At 36.3% G+C, this 24,889-nt stretch overlaps 2 protein-coding genes across 3 annotated transcripts in view; both read right to left on the bottom strand.

Moving 5' to 3' along the window:
• Positions 1-6: 6 nt before the first annotated feature.
• On the bottom strand, positions 7-3,835 carry fam133b (family with sequence similarity 133 member B). Of its 2 annotated transcripts, XM_073822075.1 has the most exons (5): positions 3,704-3,835; positions 3,091-3,188; positions 2,911-2,989; positions 2,739-2,828; positions 7-289 (listed from the first exon to the last, which is right to left on the bottom strand). In XM_073822075.1, exons 1-5 carry the CDS (start codon positions 3,725-3,727, stop codon positions 203-205), a joined length of 378 nt encoding a protein of 125 aa, XP_073678176.1. In that variant the 5' UTR covers positions 3,728-3,835; the 3' UTR covers positions 7-202. The 2 variants fall into 2 exon arrangements, with proteins under 2 accessions (XP_073678176.1, XP_073678175.1); XM_073822074.1 differs by having other exon boundaries at positions 7-2,828.
• Positions 3,836-13,012: 9,177 nt separating this feature from the next.
• cdk6 (cyclin dependent kinase 6) overlaps positions 13,013-24,889 on the bottom strand; it is a 39,830-nt gene continuing 27,953 nt past the window's right edge. The window contains exons 3-5 of the mRNA XM_073821441.1: positions 14,929-14,979; positions 14,676-14,811; positions 13,013-13,856 (exon numbers count right to left, since the gene is read on the bottom strand). Coding sequence (XP_073677542.1) covers positions 13,707-13,856; positions 14,676-14,811; positions 14,929-14,979 — 337 coding nt within the window. The 3' untranslated portion in view covers positions 13,013-13,706. The remainder of the gene's footprint in view (positions 13,857-14,675; positions 14,812-14,928; positions 14,980-24,889) is intronic.

Here is a 24,889-nt window from a genome sequence, read left to right as displayed (position 1 = left end):
AGAACTCGATGAGGAGGAGGAGGAAGATGAGGAATGCTTGACCAAACACAACACAAGCAAAATTTGTTAGATTTTAAGTCACATAAAATAGATCTGCCGACCCATGGATAACAGGCCAGATGGATACCAAATACTTTACAAATGCACATCCATCTTAGTTGTATGGGACATTATTTGAAACCAATATTCCACTTTTCCATTATCAATTAATTATTGGTTTACAGTTGCTCCACATATGAAAATGGAGAGCTCTCCTCACCCTACTGGACTTTTTCTTCTCCTTCTTTTTCTATAAAACACAAAAAGATAATTATCAGGAAATATGACAACAAACCATAATAATAATAAAAATAACAATAATAATAATAATTACATATTGTGAATGCGAATTTATCATAACTGATGTTGAATTTCAATTTATCGCATCCAAAATAATAAAAAATTGTGTACATATTACATGTGTGTGTACTGTGTATATTTATTATGTGTATATTAGGGATGCACCGATCCGACTTTTTCAGTCCCGATACCGATACCTGGGCTTTGTATATCTGTCGATACCCGATACCGATCCGATACCGTTGTTGAATTAATAATAAACTGCATACCTTCCATGCTTATGCTCCAACTGTTCCAGCATGTGACACACGTGCTGCTAATGAATGACGTAGGATTATGACGGCAAATCAATGCCATTAATAAAGGAGCGCACCACTGATGCTGTTGGCGCAGTAAATCACATACGCAAGAGGAAAACAGATCTACGCGCGAGCAAACGGAAACCGCGAGCTCATTTCAAACCTGCGCCCGCGCAACATATTCTCTGCGCGCAATACAAGCCCTCGCGCGTGTGATCTTTCCCACATCCTCGCGCTAGATCTTCTCTCACCTGCTCGCGGTTTCCGTTTGCTGGCGCGTAGATCTGTTTTCCTCTCGCTCGTTTATTAATGGCATTGATTTGCCGTTATATAGGATCTGCTGCGACCTATATTTACAGTCACTGGCTGCGACGGAGGAAGAAAAAAAAAAAGAGGAAAAACCCGTGGATCTGTTAATTCTTCCGATCCCCGATCCAGCTATTTTTTCAATATCGGGCCCGATATCCGATCCTAATATCGGATCGGTGCACCCCTAGTGTATATACAAATACACACACATGCAGGTATATATTTAAGATTTTTTTTTTATATATTAATATTTAATATAAGTTATATAAATGCATGTATACATGTACAATATTTTAATAGATACCGTAAAGAGATAAATAGATATGGTATGTGTGTGTCTTTATTTATACATAATAAATATACACAGTACACACACACATATATGTGACCCTGGACCACAAAACCAGTCTTAAGTCGCTGGGGTATATTTGTAGCAATAGCCAAAAATGCATTGTATGGGTCAAAATTATCGATTTTTCTTTTATGCCAAAAATCATTAGCTTATAAGGTAAAGATCATGTTCCATGAAGATATTTTGTAAATTTTCTACCATAAATATATAAAAACTTGATTTTTGATTAGTAATATGCATTGCTAAGAACTTCATTTGAACAACTTTTAAGGTGATTTTCTCAATATTTAGATCTTTTGCACCCTCAGATTCCAGGTTTTCAAATAGTTGTATCTCAGACATTGTCAAACATTGTCCTATTTTAACAAACAATATATCAATGGAGAGCTTATTTACTCAGCTTTCATATGACGTAAGAATCTCAACAAATTTATCATCGACAAATTTACACTTATGACTGGTTTTGTGGTCCAGGGTCACATATTATATAAACAAAAACTGTTATTTTGGATGTGATTAGTCATGATTAATCATTGCCCAGCACTTTATTATTGGTATTTGAATGCAAAAAGTTAGTACTACCAGTCAGAAGGTTTTTTTTTTAAATGTTTTTTAAAGAATCTCTTTTGTTCACCAAGCCTGCATTTATTTTGATCTAGAAAAAAAACAGTAAAATTTTGAAACATTTTTACTATTTAAAATGACTGTTTTCTATTTGAATACATGTATAATGTAATTTATTTCTGCGATCAAAGCCAACTTTTTAGCATTATTACTCCAGTCTTCAGTGTCACATGATCCTTCAGAAATCATTCGAATATTCTGGTTTATTAGTATTATGTTGAAAACAGCTGAACAGAATTTTTTCAGGTTTCTTTGATGAACAAAATGTTCAGAAGAACAGCATTTTTCTAAATTAGAAATCTTTCCTAACATTATAAATGTCTTCATCACCTTTGATCAATTTAATACATCCTTGCTAAATAAAAGTATTAATTTCTATAATTTCTTTTTCAGAAAAAAAATTGTACTGGCATTTTGAATTGGTATAATGTTACAAAAGATTTTCATTTCAGATAAATGCTGATCTTTGGATCTTTCGATTCATCAAAGAATCCTGAAAAAATTTACTCAACTGTTTTAAATATTGATAATAAAAAAAATGTATCTTTAACAGCTAATCAGCATATTAGAACGATTTCTGAAGGATCACGTGAAAATGAAGACTGGAGTAATGATGCTAAAAAACAGCTTTGATCACATTAAATATTTTACTGTTTGACTGGTAGTGTACTTTTCAGCTGGAATATTTTCTGACATCTTCTGCCTATATAAATCCCTACTTACTCCTCACTTTTAACACACTTGAAATTGAGGATCAAATCTGACTGTACTTGAATTGTATTAATGAGATCCCAGATTACTTCATCAACCCTTACCTCTTTCTTTTCCTTCTCCTTGTCTTTTTCTTTCTTTTCACCTCCACCAAGTACCTTCTCCCTGTTTTTCTCCAGTTCCTTCTTCCATCGCTGAGAAAAAAATGAGAGTACATTAGATGCAGAAAGCAGATCTAAATCTATTGCAAATCCACTGACTCATTAAAAAAACTACCTCGTTCATTCTGTCCTCAAAATCAGCCAGGGCTCTGGAGCCTTTCTTCTTCTTTTCCAGCTGTTCTTTTACCTCCTCCCTGATATACAAAACAAAGGCACGCATGAAGAAATAATATCTTAAAAATCACATATATCCACTATCGATTCTTTAATATGAATTATAATCATGTCTTCACACCATGATGGCCGTGGTCTGCTGAGATAATCCTGAATTGTGGGGCCAGAGTTGGGAGCAGGTCCTCTGGCTCTGGCAGCAGCTATTGGGTTCAAGTACGCCTGAAACACAATCAAATATTAAAAATCATACTTCAATCACAAGACATGTAATAAATACAATAATAAACACACCCTTCAGCATCCAAGTTTCACTTACAGGCTGCTAAAATAGACATCTCATTATCATTTCGCTTACTAATTTCGTTACTAATGCATTATTTTTCATACGCTCAACAGAAATGCAGCAGATAACATTATGTACAACAGGACAGTTAGGTTAAATAAAATAAACGTGCTAGCCGAATTAGCATGTCTGAGCCAGATAGCCACACACGTTATCCATACCAGCATGCTATCTTGCAATACCAACATTTTACAAGTTATGCCAGACTGCAAACATATAACAATGTATATTAAATGTCTCATAATCTTGTTCATTCATTATACCTGTGGACGTGGCTAATATGTGTAACGTTAGCTATGTGTTTTGACGCGTTAGCACTGCGGCTTAAAGGCCTCTTGAAGGTTTCCTCTTTAAATATTAGGAAGATGCGAGTTCGTAAACCTTTACTTACCACTCTGTTATCTCGCTTGCCCATTTCTGCAGATTTCGCCTAAAACCTATAGGCCAAAATCTATAAAATCAACCTTTTGTTTACATGGCTCTGGTGCTTGCAGTACGCCCCAGAGTACTGCGAGAATTTCTGAATAATTGCCACCTAGCGGTTCATCAGCAGCACACAATGTTAACATGAACACTAGGGGGCGCTTTCACCTCTATTTGTCTATTTGGGAAGGATCAAAAATGATAGAAAAGTCATTTATGATTAAAAAAATCGATTTCTTTCTTTTGAATTTTCTATTTGTCAAATAATCCTGAAAAATGCATCACGACTGTTTTCAACTGATAATGAAGGCATTTTTTCAGGAATTAATCAGCATATTAAAATGATTTCTGAAGGATCATGTGACACTGAAGACGGGAATAATGGCTGCAGAAAATTCAGTTATTATGAGACAGTCATTTTAAACTGTAATAATATTACGGTGCCCGCCAGGGGACACCTTCGGTTCACTTATGTTTGTCGTGGCCACGACATATAAACTCGTGGGAACATGATATTATGTTGTGGCCACGACAAACATAAGTGAACCGAAGGTGTCCCCTGGCGGGCACCGTATAATATTTAGCAATGTTACTGTATTTTTGCAGGCTGCCACGCACAACAAAGTGCAGTAAACGGTACACCTGTTAGCTCTACAAAACCACTGTGTTCTTAATTAAGATAATACTTTAAAATAACACGATAAAACACACCAGTTTGCAATAGCAAGCAGCACAAAAGCAGCTTTTTTGTATAGCTAAAAACAGCTGGAAGCAGAAGCAAGACCCACTCTTATGGGAAAAATAAGGTGGATAAAGCTTAAGTCAAAAGTTAAAATACAATACCATAACAATCTAAGAGGGATCATACAAAATGCATGTTATTTTTATTTAGTGCTGGCCTGAATAAGATATTTCACATAAAAGACATTTACATATAGTCCTCAAGAGAAAATAATAGTTGAATTTATAAAAAATAACCCTGTTAAAATGTTTCCATACACTTGATTCTTAATACTGTGTTCTTACCTGAATGATCCACAGCTGTTTTGTAATATCATGACTTTCTTGTTTGTCCTGAATAGTCAAACTGCCTGCTGTTCTTAAGAAAACTCCTTCAGGTCCTTCAGGCATTTTTGTGTATTTAAACCCTTTCCAACAATGACTGTATAACCTTGAGATCCATCTTTTCACACTGAGGACGACTGGAGGACTCGTATGCAACTATTACAGACGGTTCAAATGCTCACTAATGCTCCAGAAGGAAAAACGATGCTCTAAGAGACAGGGGGTCAAAACTTTTTGAATTTGAATATCAGGGAAAATGTAACTTAGTTTGTCTTCTGGGAAACGTTTAAGACTCTTCTGTAGCTTCTGAAGGGCAGTACTAAATGAAAAAAATATATAATTAGGCAAAATGAGAAAAATTTACAAATCTTCATTTTGTTCAAAAGTTTACCCACCCGTCTCTAAATGCATTGTTTTTCCCTGATCTTCAAATTCAAAAAGTTTTGACCCCCTGTGTCTCAATGCATCGTTTTTTCCTTCTGAAGCATCAGTGAGCGTTTGAACCTTCTGTAATAGTTGCATATGAGTCCCTCAGTTGCCCTTAGTGTGAAAAGATGGATCTCAAAATCATACAGTTATTGTTGGAAAGGGTTCAGATACACAAAAAATGCTGAAAAACCACAGAATTTGTGGAACCTGAAGGATTTTTCTGAAGAATCTTTTATCACTAAATAAAAACACAGCTGTGGATCATTTTTAGGTAACAGCACTGAATTAAGAATCAAGTCATTAACGGGGTCATTTGTATGAATTCAACTATTATTTTCTCTGAATATAAGTAAATGTCTCTAATGTGAAATATCTTATTATGATAAGTAATAAAAAAAATACCATGCATTTAGTATTATCCCTCTTCACTGTAAAAAAAACAAGCAAACAAAACACAATTTGTTGCATAAACTTAAAATAATTTGTTACCCTGCTGCCTTAAAATTTTAAGTTCAGTCAGCTCAGATAAGTTTAATCAACTTAAAATGTTAAGTTGTACTAACGGACAACAAAAAATGGTTTGTTAAACTTAAAAGCTGAGTAAATTACATGGCTGCCTTTAAATTTTAAGTTGAATCAACTCAAATATCTAAGGTGTCACTTAGTACAACTTAAAATTTTATTTTTGAGCAGCCAAGTAACAAATTATGTTAAGCTGACTTAACAGATTTTTACAGTGTTATTTTAGTAAAAATAATTAACATTTTGAGATTCTGAAAGGTGTATCTAAACTTTTGACTTCAACTTGAGACTTCAAAAACCTAAAAAAAACATAAAATAAATTATACCTATCCCAACTTTGTCATAAAATGGCCAATCTTTGCCTGAAAGTAAGTAAGCAAAATTACAATTGTTCTGTAATATCAGATATGCTGCTATCAAGCTAATGATCCAGATCAATGTGATTCAGTTTCATATATCTCTAAGCCAAAGTGACACCAAGACTCCTCAGACAGTTGATCTTAGGCCTGCTTTCATCAAAGCCCTCAGAGAGACCCTAAGTTTGCAAAAAATCTATGAAAGGCTAAAAAACTACTGAGGGCAGAAATTACAACACAGAGGGGTCAGACTGTCCTTAAACAGAGAAGAGAATGTTGTACATTCTTCCTATTCCTACTATAATGATTACAATAATGATTTATTATTCACTCAATGACTGTGGGATTTTATCACCATTTAAGATTTATAGACCATACTTCTTCTTTAACGATGGCTGGGATCCAAGCTTTATCAGATTATACCCCCTGTTTTATATGAAGTGAAATAAAACAATTATTCATATGTGGGAAGTTTGAGTTAGGGAAGCGTTTTGTTCTCTCTCATCACAGAAGTCAATTTTACAAGCCAGGTTTACACACTGGAATATTTATTTTACAAAAATATGAAAACGTCAGGCAGATACAGATATAAAACAAATGCAAAAGCAGCTTTTTGTTCTCAATGGCAGCAAATTGGAATCTTTAGGTGGGCCAGTTTAATAAACTCATACAGGAGCCAGGGCCTAAGACAAACATTAGCAGCAAAACCAGTCCAGAAAAAAAAAAAAAAAAAAACAAAGACACAAAATACTACCATATCTCATTCACCCTTTTTCAAAGAACAAAACTAATATGGTCCTATAAGGGCACAATGACCAACACTCTCATTTCAATTTGGTTTTTCTTGCAAAAATCATAAAATTCTACGCACTTTACCGACAATAATAGCTGAACGAAATGAATTCATTAACAAAGCAACTGCTTTAAATGTAATGTGCTGTTTTAACAGAAGAACATAGCTTAAAAGAGATTAAATTTAAACTGAATTTCAGTATTTCATCACAAAAGGAGATACATTCTACTTACTGTATGATTAACCATCATTACTGAACTAATCATGACTAGATGAACCAGACAAGACAAAATTAATGTCACATGCACGTGATCTACAGTACATCCACATGCGGTTTCATTGCTTAAAACGAACAAAATATAGATGCTAAAAGCAGAAGAATGCAAAATGATTTAGCATACAGTTAAACAAGTCTTTCAATCAAAGCATTGATAAAAAAAAAAAATACATGTACACATTTTTCCACCCCCACATCTCACGACAAAGCTGACAACATCAAATGCAAAAACATTAAAAAATGTACACAAAACATCACTCTCCAGCCAATGTGGGAAAAAAGAAAACCCTGACCAACTCTCCCCACTTCTAATCAATGTGCACAGTTAAAAGATGTCTAAAATAATTACTTTTTATTTTCAAATGATTACATAAATCCATAAAACAAAGAGCAACAGATGATAAGAAATTATAAGATATACATATTACGATTATAAAATAGAGATACGCCATAAAACAACTATTTTTAACTTTTTTTTTTTTTGAAAGAATAAGCAGAATGAACCAAATACATGTGATGCAGCCTAAAGTGATGTAACACTTGATTATCAATGATTAAAATATAATAATTAAGCTGCTGATAAAGAGTCATATCATAATGGTAATAATTCATTTTCATTACACAGTGTCTGTGCAGCAGCTGAACAGAATGAAAACATAGTGCACATTGATTAGAATATGTATTCACGGTGGATGATTTAGCATATTACATTACTGTGATTTAATGGATAGAATTTCCAGCTTCGTGATTTTTAAAATTCAAAGTATTCTCTGTCTGGAGTACATTATAAATTATTTAAATCATAATGGGAAAACGTATAACAAATGTAAAATATAATACAAATAAAATACAATAAAAAGAAACCAAAGTAAAGACACTTACTGTTACTGTTCTCTTAGGAACATGTTTTTGTCTAATTGGTTACAGTTGTTCAAGTCTGCAGTGATATGAGGTGTAGCACCATTAGTTCATCACTGTCCAAATCACAAAATTTGTGTATTACATTGACAGAATGTCTTCGGAAGCATTACAGTCAACTAAAAAAAAGACAAAATGTCAATAAATAAGGGAGCAAAACATTATGTACCAATGTCCAGCAATTTCAAGCAGTCTCAAAAGTAATTTGCTTACAATGATAGGCCCTATCTGATTCCATAAATCAAATAGATTTTAAAAACGACTAACTAAAGCAAATCATTTCAAACAACAAAAAGTTGAAAAATCTATAAAAAAGCATATTTCAGGGGAAAAGCACTGAGATGGCTAAATATCAAAGGTGCTATTTTTTTTTCAGCATGACGCTAAAATTCAAATTCAATTACTAAAATGAACAGGTCGTACATTCGATAGCCTAACATTTAGTACATTTATAATGTTAAAACACTATTTTTTATTCACCAGACTAACCAAGATCAGAAAATGGATTAGTTCTATACAAGACCCACAAACATAAAGGCACACAGTTACATTGGTTTACATTACTTGATATCTAATGCCCTCTGAAATCACCAAATCCAATCACAGACTTATTTGGAGGAGGGTAAAGCTGTGCCAGCGTAACGTCAGTTCAGTGGAGATTTTCAAAATGGTGGCGTTATACACCGATCCTAAACTGAAATCGTTTGTTAGCTTGATGCAGTGAGACAACAAACATCATATATTTGTGAAACCAAAAACGTTAACAGTACAAAAGTTGCCACACGACAGTGATCTAATACATACAATATAATATTAATATTATTAATAATAATAATATTATATAAATAAAAGAAAACAAATGTTGAAATGACCAACTGTATCCGTTCAGATTTATGGAAATGCAAGTGAACGATATAAATAACCCAACACTATTGTATCCGGATAATCGATCCACAATCGATTAGGATTACTGTGAGATTAATGGTTAAGCTAAAACCTGAACCCTTGTTGAATCTAAAACTAGTCATAAATAGACCTGAGCATGGAATGCGACAGAATGACTTTACTGATCCTGAGAGAATGAATCAAGCATCAGTGCTTAAGGGGATAGTTCAGCCAAAAAACAAACATTCTTTCAGCATTTTCTCACCCTTGTGTAGTGCTGGGCACTTTGAACAAAAATCTGTATCACGGTTGACCACAGTTCTGCGCCTTTATATGAATCAGAATGCATGCAACAGTTGCAGAACTGCATTTTAATCACAATCCAAACAAACATGCTACATGTAGCCTGAGGAGTTTTTCATGCAAATTAGGTATAATTTCACAATTTACCGCAAAACAGAATGGTCTGACTTTAGCTTTGTGAAATTATGTTACTTAAAACATCTACGCATCTAAACTATGCTGAATTAGACGCAAATTTACTCTCAGACAACAGGGGGCGCTTATGAAACAACAAAGAAACATCGTTTCCTTGTTTACGCCTGTTTCACACATACTCCGTATACAGTGCGTATGCAGTCCGTGTGCGTTGCGTATGCGGTGCAGAAGCAGCACGGACTCGTTTTGCGCGTTTGCAGTCCGTTACTGATCCGCGGGTGTTTACCACAAACACACTATTTATCTGTTATTTTAATTTCAAATCCAAACGTGCTTTTTCAGCATAGGATACTCTTTTATCACAGTACACTAATACAGTAATACTAGACATATTCACGTTTAAACTCAACGTATTATAAACAACGTACGCTATTCAATGCATTTGACTTCTAGATTTGGATATTAAGTTTCTCAAGCAAGTTGCAACACATTTAAACACAGCATAGGTAGGCTATATCTTCCTTTTCATATTGAAATTGGGCTTTCACGAATATTTTATTTTAACAAATATTTATTTTAAATTAAAACTTACCACAGACAGAAACAGTCGGCTCTCTTTGCCTTTCTTTCGCATTAAATATTCATTAAAAAACCATATTTTAAAGAACTTTTCTACCTGGACAAGTGCATGGATTATGTTGCCTTGTTTATTTAAAACTGCACTATTCTAGACCTAGCCAAAAAGCCACGTGTTGACTGTGAAACACAGAAGACTGCAATTATATGCATTTACGGTACATTTCCGTGTCAATTCATGTTCATTTTTACAGCGAACAATGCGCTGTCACTTTAATTCAGCGTATGCAACGCAATGCAGCACAGCAAAAATAGACTCTGTGCCTAAACGATCGCTGCACTGCTGCAAACGCACCGCATCTGGAACGCACTGACGGACAGCAACCGCATGCAGTGTGAACGCTCTGATCCGTTAACATGGGTGCGGAAAAAAATACGCAACGCATATACGCACTGCAGACGGAGTATGTGTGAACTGGGGCGCTGTAAAGGGGGGGTAAACGATGACGATTCTCGGGGCCCATGACTGAGAGGGGGCCCAGAGAAGCCCCCAATAAAATTGTGGTGCTAAAAAAAAAATTGATAGTAAAAATAATTAACTTTAAATTATTCCATTTGCTGTTTCCTGGTGTCAAAAAAATTATTTGTTTAGGAAACAAACGTCCGTGGGCCCCTCTCCCCCTCTCGATTATCATAAAATGGTTTAGTCCGCCCCAAATTGTATCCAGGCAACACAAACAGCTTGACTTCACTTAGCGCTGGCAGAATATCAACTTGATCAACCGCCCATCGCGATCCCCCTCCCCCCCAGAAACGTAGGATTGCGATCGCGAACAGTGCAGAGACGCACTAGCGACCAATACCAGAGGTTGCAGCCTTTAGCCTTCTTGTTAGTGCATCCGCCTCCCATGCCGGAGACCCGGGTTCGAGACCCACTCGGAGCGGGTGCGAGTTAGACCCGAGTGAGAGGTGGTTACACAAACATTTTTAGTTAGAACGTAATTTTTAGTTTTTAGGGGGGGCCCTTAGCTGAGTCAGTGCACGGGGCCCAGAATTCCCAGCGACGCCCCTGTGTGTGAAACAGGCGTTACTCCTGTAAACAAAGCAGCGCTATGGTTAATACTATAATAATACGCATTATAATAAGGTAAGATAAAACGAAAATACCATCTAAACTTTCTGAAGACAGTCGGTTCTCCTCAGATATACATTCATGTATAAACCCCAATTCAATATTTAGGACATGGTGAAGTGAGTTTGCTCTGTCTGCTATAGTACTTTTCCGCCTCTGGCTTCGGTTAACACGGTTTACAGTTGGTTTATTCGCCCTTTAAATAAACAGTTGTGTTAGCAAAAGTTACAAACATTAATCTATAGTGTATGCAGTTAACAGGGATCTCCTCTCAATAGAGGGTTTGCACTTGGGTCACGATTTGGTCAGTTACACGGATGCATGGCCATATTGGCGATACTCGGACGTAAACAGGTCCATAGATACATATCCATGTAAACAACAATATGAATTGCACAGTTAATGTACTACTGAATACGTTCTGTTACTGTCTAAACCATGGAGACAAAAACGTGTGGAAGCTTCTAAATCATATAGACTAATTTGCGCAATATTTTGACAAACTAAAGTTAATAGGTTGTAAAGATATGTAAAAGCAGTATTAATTAAGATATTAGCCAGAAATTATAGAACAAACACTAATGTTGTCAAGATTCTTGCCCTGGAAATCTTTGTTTAGTTTGGCCAACCACAAACGCCTTCTTTCCTCAGACAGTCTTTTGCACTCTTATCCTTGATTTGTGAGAACTTTTGGCAATCTATAGTACTCCTAATGTTAATGGTCTGACAAATTAATCACAGCCCAAAACATGACAATAATTGACCATTTTTAGCAGCAAAATATGCAAGTTTTCTCAGTTCAGTGGCATTGTTTAAGTTCTGTGCCGCCAATATGGCCGATTGATGATGCTGTGTACGTTACTGATAAAAAAAAAAAAAAAAAATCATACCATGTCAGTAATTCAAACTGGTTTACTGTTTAAACCAGTATATTGCCCAGCACTACCCTCATGTCCTTGCAAAACTATGTGAAACACAAAAAAAGATTTTGAGAATTGTTTCGCTGTTTGTTTTTGTCCTTACAGTGCAAGTCAATGGCAACCAAAACTGGTTGGCAGCCAACATTCCTCAAAATAACTTCTTTTGTGTTCCACAGAAAGGTTTGGAATGACATGAGGGTGAGTAAATAATGACAGAACCTTCCTTTTTGAAAGAACTATCCCTTTAACTGTGTGAATGTTTTGTAGTACTAATTACAGTGCCTGCATATAGCTTCCTCATCCCTCCTTAAACATCTTCGCCTGGATTTACCAGGGTAAATGCTAAATTCTCAAGCAGCGTCCTTCCTTCCCTCCACTTGCTCGTCATGCGCTAAACACGAAGGCACTGAAAGCAACCCATCTAGCGGATATTACAACATTTTGTGAAGATCTATCCAGACAATTAAGTGAAAATGGAAATGGAAGGATGTAGCATTGCAAGTACAGAAGGACCTGGACTTAATGAATTAAGGAATAATACGTTACTCTCCGAGTCTCGAACGAATCTCGCAACCTGACCTTGAACTTAACACTCGCCGACTCTATAGCTACTTTTACTAAACTTTCAAAACTACGCGCTAACACTTTCATACATGTATTCCGTTATCCATCCCAGCTTATTTCTGCTCTAAACCAACCCTAAAGTCAACATGCGACCCAGCACGGTTCATCCTTCGACTACGTCGCGGCACTAAATCCCTGACGACAGGGTGCAGACTGTTTGGTGTACTAGTTTTCTACAACAACCTACACCTTCAAGTTCACTAAAAGTAAGCCAAAAAAAATGTCAACAATCAACACTGACATAATAAAATAAGTGAACAGGATGTGGAATTGATAATGAAGAAAAAAAATACAAGTACATTATAATAATGTCAAGGAAATATGCTGTTAAATAGTGCTTGGAAGTGTTTGGTAGCTCTGTCCTGGAGCATTCGGGTGACACCAGGATGCTTGTTATGAAATGTCATATTAAATAGAGCACTAAATGATTCTGCGTGTCTGTGGTTATGCAGTCACCCGAGGAGATGTGTCCACACTCTCCTGCGGAGTAAAAACATGGTAGAAGACAATACAAAAATCCTCATAGCCTGTGAATGAGAGGATTTCAAACGTGTGAGCTCAAGCGATTATATCTTAAGGTGTAAAATAAGAGGTTCCGTTCAACGGGCCTGAATTGGCAGTAGTTGTGGTTCTATATTTGCTTAATCCATGCGAGACAGACACGGTCCCACGTAAGACCTTGCTGTTTTGCGGCAGTGATGTGCAGCTAAGACTCAGTTTAGACCTGTACGTTGCATTTAGGCAAACAGACAGACGATCCCTGGCAGTGTTGTGGTGCGGCTTCAGATCCGAGAAGCACATATTCCTCTGAGCAGACAAACTTCCTTTGAGCAGCTTCTGATATTGTTAAACGTAATTCCAGGCAGCTTGTTGTTGATCCGTATTAGCTGGCAGTAGTGAGGGCAAAGACAAAACACGATCTATGAATAATTGCGGTGATGTTTTTAAAAGCAGCATGTGACGTTATGCTATGGAAGACTAGTTTGTAGGGGGACTGGATGGGGGGTCTTTGTCTACAGTGGGAAATCATGTCTTTTCAAGCAGCTCTCTCCTCCAGGGAGGGCTTTTTGCTGGGGAAGGGTTGGGCGTACAGACTCTTGCTGGTGCTGTCGAGACTCTGGAAGTATGGGTGAGACAGTGCATCATAAGCTGATATCCTTCTGGAGGGGTTAAATGACAGGAAACGCTGTGTAGAGAGGAAATGAGAAGAGAAAACAATGAGTAAAGATAGTCTGTGGTGCTATTATTAAAGGAACACTCCACTTTTTTGGAAAATAGGCTCATTCTCCAACTCCCCCCGAGTTAATAAGTTGAGTTTTACCGTTTTGAAATCCATTTAGCCGTTCTCCTGTTCTGGCGATATCACTTTTAGCATAGCTTAGCATAGATCATTGAATCCTATAAGACCAATAGCATCGCGTGCAAAAATGACCAACGAGTTTCCATATTTGTAAAATGTAAAGCTGCGATTTCTAGGCCGATGAGATTAGGAACTACATTCCGGCGTGATAGTCAAGGAAGTTTGCTGCCGTAACGTGGCCGAAGCAGGCGCAGTAATATCACACAGCACATATGAAAATGCTAACCTAGCTGGGAACTAATTTCAGGCTCTGCGTGATATTACTCCGATATTACTATTACTCCGGATAGGAGTGTAGTTCCTAATCTTATCGGCCTAGAAAATCGCAGCTATAGATTTTCCGCCAGTGTTAGTACACCATATAACTACAGAAGAGTCAAGTTTTAAATAGGAAAAATATCGAAACTTGTTGGTCATTTTTGAACGCAATGCTATTGGTCTCATAGGATTCAATTATCTATGCTAAGCTATGCTAAAAGTGATATAGCCAGAACAGGAGAACGGCTGAATGGATTTCAAAACGGTAAAACTCAACTTATTAACTCGAGGGGAGTTGGAGAAAGAGCCCATTTCCAAAAAAAGTGGAGTGTTCCTTTAAAAACCGTCACTTGTGAATAAAATGATGTGTTGATATCTGCTACTTACAAGTAAAAGTGATTTGCCCAGCTCATCCATGTCAGGCACCAGGTCCTCTATGGGCTGGGGAGGGCGAGGGGAAAAGGCACTCTGTGGCAAACCCACTTCCTGTGGCCAGTCCTCTGGAGAAGGGACCCCCACCACACTGGGATATCAATCAAAACAGTCAGTTACTGCAATTTTTAATATGTCTCAATACAGTCTTATTGCACAATTCTAATGAGTTATTGTCAGAGTTACTGGACCATTACTTAGTACTTACTCAAAAATCTTGCCTAACTGGTCAACATCAGAGTTCCCACGGAAAAGAGGGCTGAAGAAAGACAAAGATGAAAGAATGTGGTTATTTGCATGATTCATTTTACAGCAATAACTAGACCTAAAAGGACCTTTTGTATTCATAATAAACTTTAAAAAGAATCTATAAACTATCATAAATTAACAAAAAGAAATTAATTAAAAAAAAACTTATATGTATATATATATATATATATATATAATCACCTTAAATTAATACATAAAACTAAAAAAAATCTCAGAAAAAAATTGAAAAATAAATGCATATAAATAAAACAAAGATAAACCAAAACAGACTACAGTAAAGAATTCAAATAAATAAAACACTGAAATCAATCTGAAATCAATCAATAAAGTAGACTAAAACAAAAAATAAATACAACTAAAATAATCTTGAATAAAAAATGAAATGAATGAATAAATGAAAATAAATAAAATAAATGATAAACCAAAATAGACTACAGTAAGTACATTTAAATAAATAGAACTGAAATAATCATGAATAAAACACTGAAATCAATCAAGTACACTAAAACAAAAATAAATACAACTAAAATATTCTTGAGTAAAATCAACTGAAATGAATAAATAAAACCAAAACGTAAATAGACTAAAACAAATGAGTTAAAACTAAAATCTTCAATAAATAAAAAAGTAAATGAATAAATAAATGAAAATCGATAAAACAAAGATAAATCAAAACAAAATAAAAAAATGAAAAGCTTGAGTAAAACACTGAAATCAATCAATAAATGTAGACTAAAACAAAAAATAAATACAACTGAAATAATCTTGAGTAAAGTAAATAATATAAAATAAATAAAAACAAATTAGTTAAATAGCTCTAAAATACTCTTGAATAAATAAAAAATGAAATAAATGAATAAATAAAAATAAAAAACCAAGATAAACCAAAACAGACTACAGTAAGTGAACTGAAATAAATAAAACTGAATCAAAAACTCAAAATAGTCATCAATAAACTAAATAAAAAAATAAAAATAGAAAGAAAGAATCTTGAGTAAATAAAACAGAAATGAATAATTTAAAAAAAATCATAACTAAAACTAAACATATAGACTAAAACAAATGAGTTACATAAAATTAAAATAATGTTAAAATAAATAAACTGAAATTAATCAAACTAAAAATAAATAAATCTAAAATGAATAACTACAGAAGTACAGAACAAAATAGAACCTTTTGTGTATTTATATTAAACTTAAATAAAACAAAATAATTAAAATAAAACTCGACCTAAATAATACTGAAATTAATACATTAAAAAATGAAATGATTAATTAAATGAAAATAAATAAAAACAAAGATAAACCATAACAGACTAAAGTAAATGAATTAGAATAAATAAAACTAAAATAATCTTGAATAAATAAATTTACTAAAATTAACTAAAAGTTGTGCTTGTTAACATTATTTAATGCACTGTGATTAACATGAACTAAGGAACAACTGAAAGAAAAAAAGGAAATGTAAAAAAAAAAATAAAAACTCACATAATCAATCAATTAATCAATAGCTTCTAACAGCATATGCAAGACAGCAGGAAAAGTGATGAAACAAAGGTTATCCTTTTAGACGTATGCTCTTAATTCTGCAATAAGCATGAACAGTCTCCTGCCTGTCTTCCAGAAGTAAAGCCAGCAAAGAGAAAGAAAATCCTTATAGGTTTCTCTGTACAAATAAGGCCCTAAAGCCACATAACAGACATTGGTCCACTGTATATGCCTTGTTTCCTGGCCAGCCTGAGGCTGAGAAGATCTGAGGGCTTTTTCAGCACATGCTGGAGTCCACCCGCCTGGACCGCTGTTGGTGCCTGTGGCTTCAGGCCAGTCAGGACACCCGTGGGCGGGCAATGCTTCCCTTGGCATGCACACAAATTCCAGGAGCCACAAGCACAGGGCTCAGTCTCCAAAACACACCACACCGAGTAAAAGAGAGAGAAAAAGCTATTTATCCCTGCTGTCTGCTTTCACTCTCCACATACCTCTCTATGTGAGAGAGCAAAAAACGAACCGTGTGAAAGAACAAAACAGAAGCGCGGAAATAAAGATATATGTGATTTGTGAGCTATAATAAGCTCACTATCAAAGTCTTAGGTTTTGCAAAAACCGCGCTTGTAATTCCCTCGCCGCCACCAGATGTCGCCCAACAGCAAGACAAGCAGCAACCGCTGCTTCTTCACAACTACACTGAGTGTCAACTAGATCTCAACTGTAATCAGACAAAGGGCCAGAACTGAGCACGTGCACGTTTCCTTATGCCTCTCAAGACTAATTTAAAGATTAGAAACAGACAAAAGTACAAAAGTCTGCATATTTTCAGAAAGAATGTGACTTGCGCTATTCACTAACTTACAGCTCCTATACAGAGGCGTCTTTGTATGGTTGAGATGCTCAGCATTCTTTGCAGGTGAGATGGACGAGTCGGATGCTCCTGATCCTTTTCACTTTGAACCCGCTTGTTAAAAAGAAAATTGCCATTATTGTGCCTTTCACATACCGGATCAATCGCCGAAGCCTTCAAAGGCAAAGTCAATCCCAAGCGGTTAAAGAGATAGTTCACCCAAAACAGAAAATTACGCCATGATTTACTCACCCTCAAGCCGTCCTAGGTGTGTATGGCTTTCTTCTTTCAGATGAATACAATCGGAGTTACATTTAAAAAATGCCCTGGCTCTTTCAAGCTTTATAATGGCACTGAATGGCTGTTGAGATTTTGAAGCCCAATAAAGTGCATCCATCCATCATTAAAGTATTCCACACAGCTTCTGGTTGATGAAAAAAGGCCTTCGGAATTAATTGATGTGTTTGTGTAAGAAAAATATCCATATTTGAAATAATCTCTAGCTTCGCCTAAACAAGTACATTATCCCTTACATTTTTTTTTTTCAAAACTACAAAATGTTGGCGGATTTAGGCGTTTGCAATGACACTCGCTATGACAAATACTACGAACAGAGTGATAAAAATGGTGAAATGGCTGGAGTGCTATTATGACTAGAATTTCACACTTCTCTCAGCCAATCAGATTCGAGAACCAGAAAGAAGTGTTGTATAAAAATAGATAATAAATATACACAATTGAGCTATTAAAAAATTATATTCATGATTATTTTGGTCAATATTAAAATTACCACAATCATTAACTGACTTTGGAAACAAGTACAAAACATGGATTTCTAAAGAAAAATGACAGAGGATTTTGATGTAAGGCAAGAGGAGACTTGGTTCTTGCGAGACATATTTTCACAGAAGTCCTACGGCATCTGCTAGAACGGCACTCTCTCATAAACAGTTGTACGACAGTTAAAGGTCCCATATTGTACACATTTCTGGAGGTTTATTTTAGTTGTTGATGTCCTTAAGAATATATATTTGCGGTATAAGTGCCAAAATCCATCTCATTATATTTTTACAGCTCCTTTTTTAGGAGCTCTGTCAAAAACAGGTCGATTTTGGCCCATCTAATTAATATTCATGAGCCTCTCTTCTGATTGGCCTGTTGTTTTCTGAGTGACGCACAGCCAGGCCAACCACAGGTAACTAACTACGCCATGTATGCTGTAAGCGAGCTCAGAGCAATAGAGAGAGCCAAGCTTGCTGATACTCAACAGGATATTTCAGAATGATCATTAATGTTTTTTCTTTTTCAAACACCGAATGCAGTAAGCTACATAACTGTTGCTTTAGTAAAGCCCCTTTCACAATGCGCGCTGATTCTGGAAAATTACGGGAACGAGCGCTGTGTGAACAAAAGCCAGAACCATAAAGGCAGTGTTGTAGTAATGTTGCACGTTACCCTGCGACTCTTCACAACGAAAAAATACGTGCAAAGTGGAATGAAGCGGCGATCGGGCAGAGCCAGCTCCTCACTATCAGCGCTGAAGCACAGTTTGTTCAGGTTAGTTTCAGTTTAGTGAATCGTACGCGTTGCATTACATCTCACATCCAAATGTCACATGTCTTTATGGGTTGTGTGTAAAGCATGCACAGATTCCGGAAAACAACGGTGAATGAACCAAATTAAACAACTCCGGAACAAATCATGGGACACATTATCCGTGTATTTACCGGAATTGCTGTGTGAAAGAGGCTGAAGTTGACTGCCACTGGTCTCTTATATTCACGTTGTTCTGAAGCCTGTGCAATGATGTAGTTTCGACATCTATAGACTGAACAGCGTTTTCTCGACTTGTTTTCGTGTTGTTGTTGCTTAGCAATGTTATGGACACGATATTGTCTGGGTTTGACAAAAGGAGGGTGGGATGTGATTGGTGCTCGGGGAGGTGACTGAAGGCAGTGACTGAGTAGATCGGACGTCACATCGTTACGGAAGTCACAGCATCTCGTGAAAAGAAACAGCTACTTTAAGCAGGCTGTGTGCAGTTTACTGTGGATTGACTGCTTTGAAACTCATATGGTAGTTACATAGCCCCTAGACCTCAGTTAACATGAAAAAAGCCAGGAAATTTCGATTTTGACAATATGGGACCTTTAACGGAAGCTAGAAATTATGTTTATAAAGTTTTAAATATGGATATTTTTCTTACACAAATCACATCAATTTGCTTCCGAAGGCCTTTATTAACCCCCTGGAGCTGAGTGGAGTGTTTTTTATGATGGATGGATGCACTTTATTAGCCTACTAGAGAATATTACCACCCATTCACTGCCATTATAAAGCTTGGAAAAGCTTGACATTTTTTAATATAACTCCAATTATACTCACTTGAAAGAAGAAAGTCATCTATAGCTAGGATGCCTTGAGGGCGAGTAAATCATGGGGTAATTTTCATTTTTGGTTGAACTATCCCTTTAAATCAGACAAAAGCAGTTCTATTTTCTAACAGTGAGCCGGGGGAAAGATCTCACCTTAAAGCAGTGTCATGCCAAAACAAGTATGGCTGAAAATCTCTAAAGCACATTCTGCCTTCCCTTGGGCTACTTGTTAGTCTGAATGAATTAGTGGCTTTTTGCACAAGGCAGACATTATGCCGGGGCAGAGGCTTCCTGAGTGAGTGGGCACAGGCAGGCACACACCAGGCCAGTACACGCAGTTGAGTCACGCTCCAAGTGCCAGTGTCTCTATCCACATTCCACCCGCGCGACCTCTGGAATGCATCGGTGTATCTGAATCGGTGAACACTGACTCGCCGGAAAAGGTGTGAGTCAGCGACGAATATCAGTGTCAACGATACAGAAAAGGAAAACTTTATTTAAAACAAACATGCAGGAATCTTGGAAAAGCACTCTGTGTAGTCATGTTGGTTTCATATGGATCAGAAATAACTTATAACATTTTAAGAGAAATTGTGATTAAATGTAACCAACAATTCATGAATTAAAATGTTATGGCACCATATGACATTTAACAACCTGAACTAATAAGACTTTAATAGATTAATATATAATAAATAATAATAATATAAGTTTATTCCAAGTACTCAAATTCTTATTAAGTACTGTAAGTATTTTGTATTCAGTTTTGACCTTATGATGCATATGAGCAATATCAAATGAGAAGCAGTGAAGAACTGTCTAAGGCAGGGGTCCCCAAACTTTTTTCTGAGAGGGCCACATAATTTTCTTTTCTTTACTGGGGGGCCGGGTCGGTTTATAAAAGAAAATACCAAGGGCCTGGACTAGTATTATTGTTATTTTATTATGATTTTACCTGTATTTATTCTGCCTTTTAATGCTAGAATAATTTATTTTGTTATGCACCACACAGACAAATTATAATTTCTTTTCAAAAGATATACAGGTGCATCTCAAATTACAATGTCAAGTTCATTTATTTCAGTAATTCAACTCAAATTGTGAAACCTGTGTATTAAATAAATTTAATGCACACAGACTGAAGTAGTTTATGTCTTTAGTTCTTTTAATTGTGATGATTTGGCTCACATTTAACAAAAACCCACCAATTCACTTTCAACAAATTAGAATATGGTGACATGCTAATCAGATTATCAACTCAAAACACCTGGTCTCTCAGTTTGGTTCACTATAGGCTACACATTCATGGGGAAGACTGCTGATCTGACAGTTGTCCAGAAGACAAGCATTGATACCCTTCACAAGGAGGGTAAGCCACAAACATTCATTGCCAAAGAAGCTGGCTGTTCACAGAGTACTGTATCCAAGCATGTTAACAGAAAGTTGAGTTGAAGGAAAAAGAAAAAGATGCACAACCAACCAAGAGAACCGCAGCCTTGAGAGGCTTGTCAAGCAAAATCGATTCAAGAATCCACTGTGTTTTTTGAATCACACGTCAAACTCTGCCTTCATTTTCAGCGCTTCCACAGACTCTTCAACTGGGAATGGGGCCACTGGTTTCTCAGCTGAAAAACTTTGGGTAACTGGGAGATGAGTGAAGTCTTGCTTTTGCACCTGTCCCACAAGCAGTGCTAGTTTCACCTCAAAAGGGTCATGTTGTCATCGCTCTGAATTTTCTAGCTGGCTCGCGCATCACCTGTTCGATTGCGATGACACATTATGTTGAATGTACCATTCTGTTGGTGAATTTAACAAATTAGGCTATGTTAATAATTAAGGGAAATTTTAGTTTGAAAGTCAACCTTTATTATCAAATACCGATATGATATAAGTAAAACATATATTTAAAAATTTTCATTGTCATTTTTCATTTTCAAAATATTTCTCTGGCATTGTCCAGAGGGCTGGTCCAAATGTGAGGGCGGGCCACATTCGGCCCGCGGGCCTTAGTTTGGGGACCCCTGGTCTAAGGTAAGGCTGCTCTGGGTAGGTTCATGAGCACTGAATGGCCACTGACGCTCTGGAGCTCCCATCTCCAAAAATGTTAAAGCAAATTTTCAAACAGACGTTATCGTTATTAACAAAATGCATATTTGAAGTCTAAACAAGTACATTCTCACCTAAAAAAATTTTAAACTACATTCTGTGACACAAAAACAGTATTATTTATAAAATTATGATGGATTTGGGCATTCGCCATAACGCTCGCTGTGAGAAATACTGCAAATGGAGTGATACAAACAGTGAAACGGTTGAAGTACTGTTATCACTAGAATATTGCACTCCTCTTAGCCAATCAGATTTGAGAAGCAAAAACAGTATTACTTATAAAATTATGGTGGATTTGGGTGTTCGCAATGACACTAACTGTGAGAAATACTGCAAACAGAGTGATAAAAATGATAAAATGGTTGGAGTGCTGTTATCACTAGAATATTGCACTCCTCTCAGCCAATCAGATTCAAGAAGCAAAACAGTATTATTTATAAAATTATGGTGCATTTGGGTGTTCGCCATGACACTCGCTGTGAGAAATACTGCAAGTGGAGTGATACAAATGACGAAACGGTTGGAGTGCTGTTATCGCTAGAATATTGCACTCCTCTCAGCCAATCAAATTCAAGAAGCAAAAACAGTATTACTTATAAAATTACGGTGGATTTGGGCATTCGCAATGACACTTAACTGTGAGAAATACTGCAAAAGGAATGATACATATGATGAAACATTTGTAGTGCTGTTATCACTAGAATATTGCACTCCTCTCAGCCAATCAGCTTTGAGATGCAAAAACAATATTACTTATAAAATTACGGTGGATTTGGGCATTCGCAATGACACACTGTGAGAAATACTGCAAAAGGAATGATACACATGATGAAATGGTTGGAGTGCTGTTATGACTAGAATATTGCACTCCTCTCAGCCAATCAGCTTCGAGATGCAAAAACATTATTTCTAAAATTACGGTGGATTTGGGCATTCGCAATGACACTAACTGTGAGAAATACTGCAAAAGGAATGATACAAATGATGAAATAGTTGGAGTGCTGTTATCACTAGAATATTGCACTCCTCTCAGCCAATTAGATTAGAGAAGCAAAAACAGTATTACTTACAAAATTACAGTGGATTTAGGCATTAGCAATAACACTCGTTGTAAGAATTACTGCAAACGTAGTGATACAAATGATGAAATGGTTGGAGTGCTGTTATCACTAGAATATTGGACTCCTATTAGCCAATCAAATTTAAAAAGCAAAAACTGTATTATTTCTAAAAGTATGGTGGATTTGGGCATTCGCAATGACACTTAACTGTGAGAAATACTGCAAAAGGAATGATACATATGATGAAACATTTGTAGTGCTGTTATCACTAGAATATTGCACTTTTCCCAGCCAATCAGATTCAAGAATCAGAAAGAACTGTTATTTTTTAAAAGTTATTTTAATGTCTTTTTACTAATGGATTTCTTTAAACTTTATATATAACTAAACTGAAAAACAAAAAAGAAATGTTTAAAAATAGTTAAGTAAAATGTATGATAAATAATAGAAAGGTCAATACTTCTAAATAAACAACTGAAAACTACTAAACATTTAGGGAGAGCAAATGTTTGCTGTAATGGAAAGGGTTGTGGATTTAGACAAAACATCATAAACAACATTCCAAAACAAAATGAGGCACAATAATTGCACAGTATCTCCTCCTTGTGAGAGCAGCTTTAGGTTGTGAAAACAAGGACCTGAAAGTCGTCGCAAGCTGACTCTTCACGCAATATGCTCAACACTTGTAAAAGCGGAATGTCAAAAGCACTTTATGTCATTCAGAAACACACTGACTGATCACTACATCCTCCAAGAGATACAGATACAGACTTGCATGAAGTATGCCTAAACTGTGCATTGTGAGAATCAGACAAGCAAGGATCTTTTATAAAACCCTCAACAAAACAACTGAGGCAAAACGTGCCAAAGGCCCACATTACACAAACCTCTCCTGGAACACGCTGTGTCCCTTTAACAGTTAAACTTCCAGCTTACACAAAGCCATACAATATGTTGCTGGCTGAGGCGCTCAACATCTTTATAACTCTCAGGTGAATCAAAAACCTCCATTACTGGAGTTGGCGTGTACAGCGCGGTGCACTTCTCAGACATCAGAGGAGAAACCTGGTCCCAGGTGCCCTTTAATCTGCAACAGGTGGCCTTTTAAAAAGCATTCTTAATCACCTGCAGGAGGAGAAAAGGTGTGCTGGTAGCAGCAATGAAAGCCCCCCTTACCCTTCCACCCTCAGGCACTCATGGAGGCTCGCCAGAAGCCCAGCACAGTGGCGTTTTATGGCATATGGCTTTAGAGAGTGGAAACCAAACACTTGAATGGATATAACTGCTGTTTTAGGGTTTCTATAGTAATTAACAAATGCAAAGCAACTATTTAAACATGTTGTTATGTGCACACAGCTAATCACAACTTTTCTATCCTTTTCTATCGCAGTTTCCTACAGGATTATTGTATTAAGCCCTGAGTCAGCTAATGTTTATCTACCGTTCCTGTAAAGCAAACACCATCAATGAATGGCGGAAGGGGCGGACAGGTGGGCCCGTTAGAATGTGAAACACAGGATGTGTGTTAAAGTGTGTCCGCGCTCCTGTGTCTGCGCTTTCCATTACAAATCTCCCTCTTCATCCGATTATGCACTTGTTATGGCGCGTCAGGAGAGAAAAACATCGGCCCACGCAATCCCCCCCAGCGACACAAGGAGGGGCGGTTAATTCAACATTATCAACGGGCAGGAATGGAATGTGTCAACAATGCATATACACATATGAACTTTTTTCACACACACAACTCCTTTGAATTAAAAGCTTTTCCTCACTGACGTTTAAGGTTTAACGAAATTAGAGAAATTGCTTCACACACTTCATCACCAAAAATTGAAGTTAGTAACGTAATCCATTACATAACACATTTTAGGTCATGTAATCAAACTACTTTTGGATTACTTTTAGATTACCTTTGAACTAACTTTTGATTTAAATAGGATAACCTTGTAGCATATTAATATAAAAATGCACTGATAATCTATTCATTGTTATTAACAACATCATTAAACATCAAACT

The sequence above is a fragment of the Garra rufa genome, chromosome 17 (assembly GCF_049309525.1).
Source record: "Garra rufa chromosome 17, GarRuf1.0, whole genome shotgun sequence".
Classification (NCBI taxonomy): domain Eukaryota; kingdom Metazoa; phylum Chordata; class Actinopteri; order Cypriniformes; family Cyprinidae; genus Garra; species Garra rufa.
This window is presented reverse-complemented; position numbering and strand designations above follow the sequence as displayed.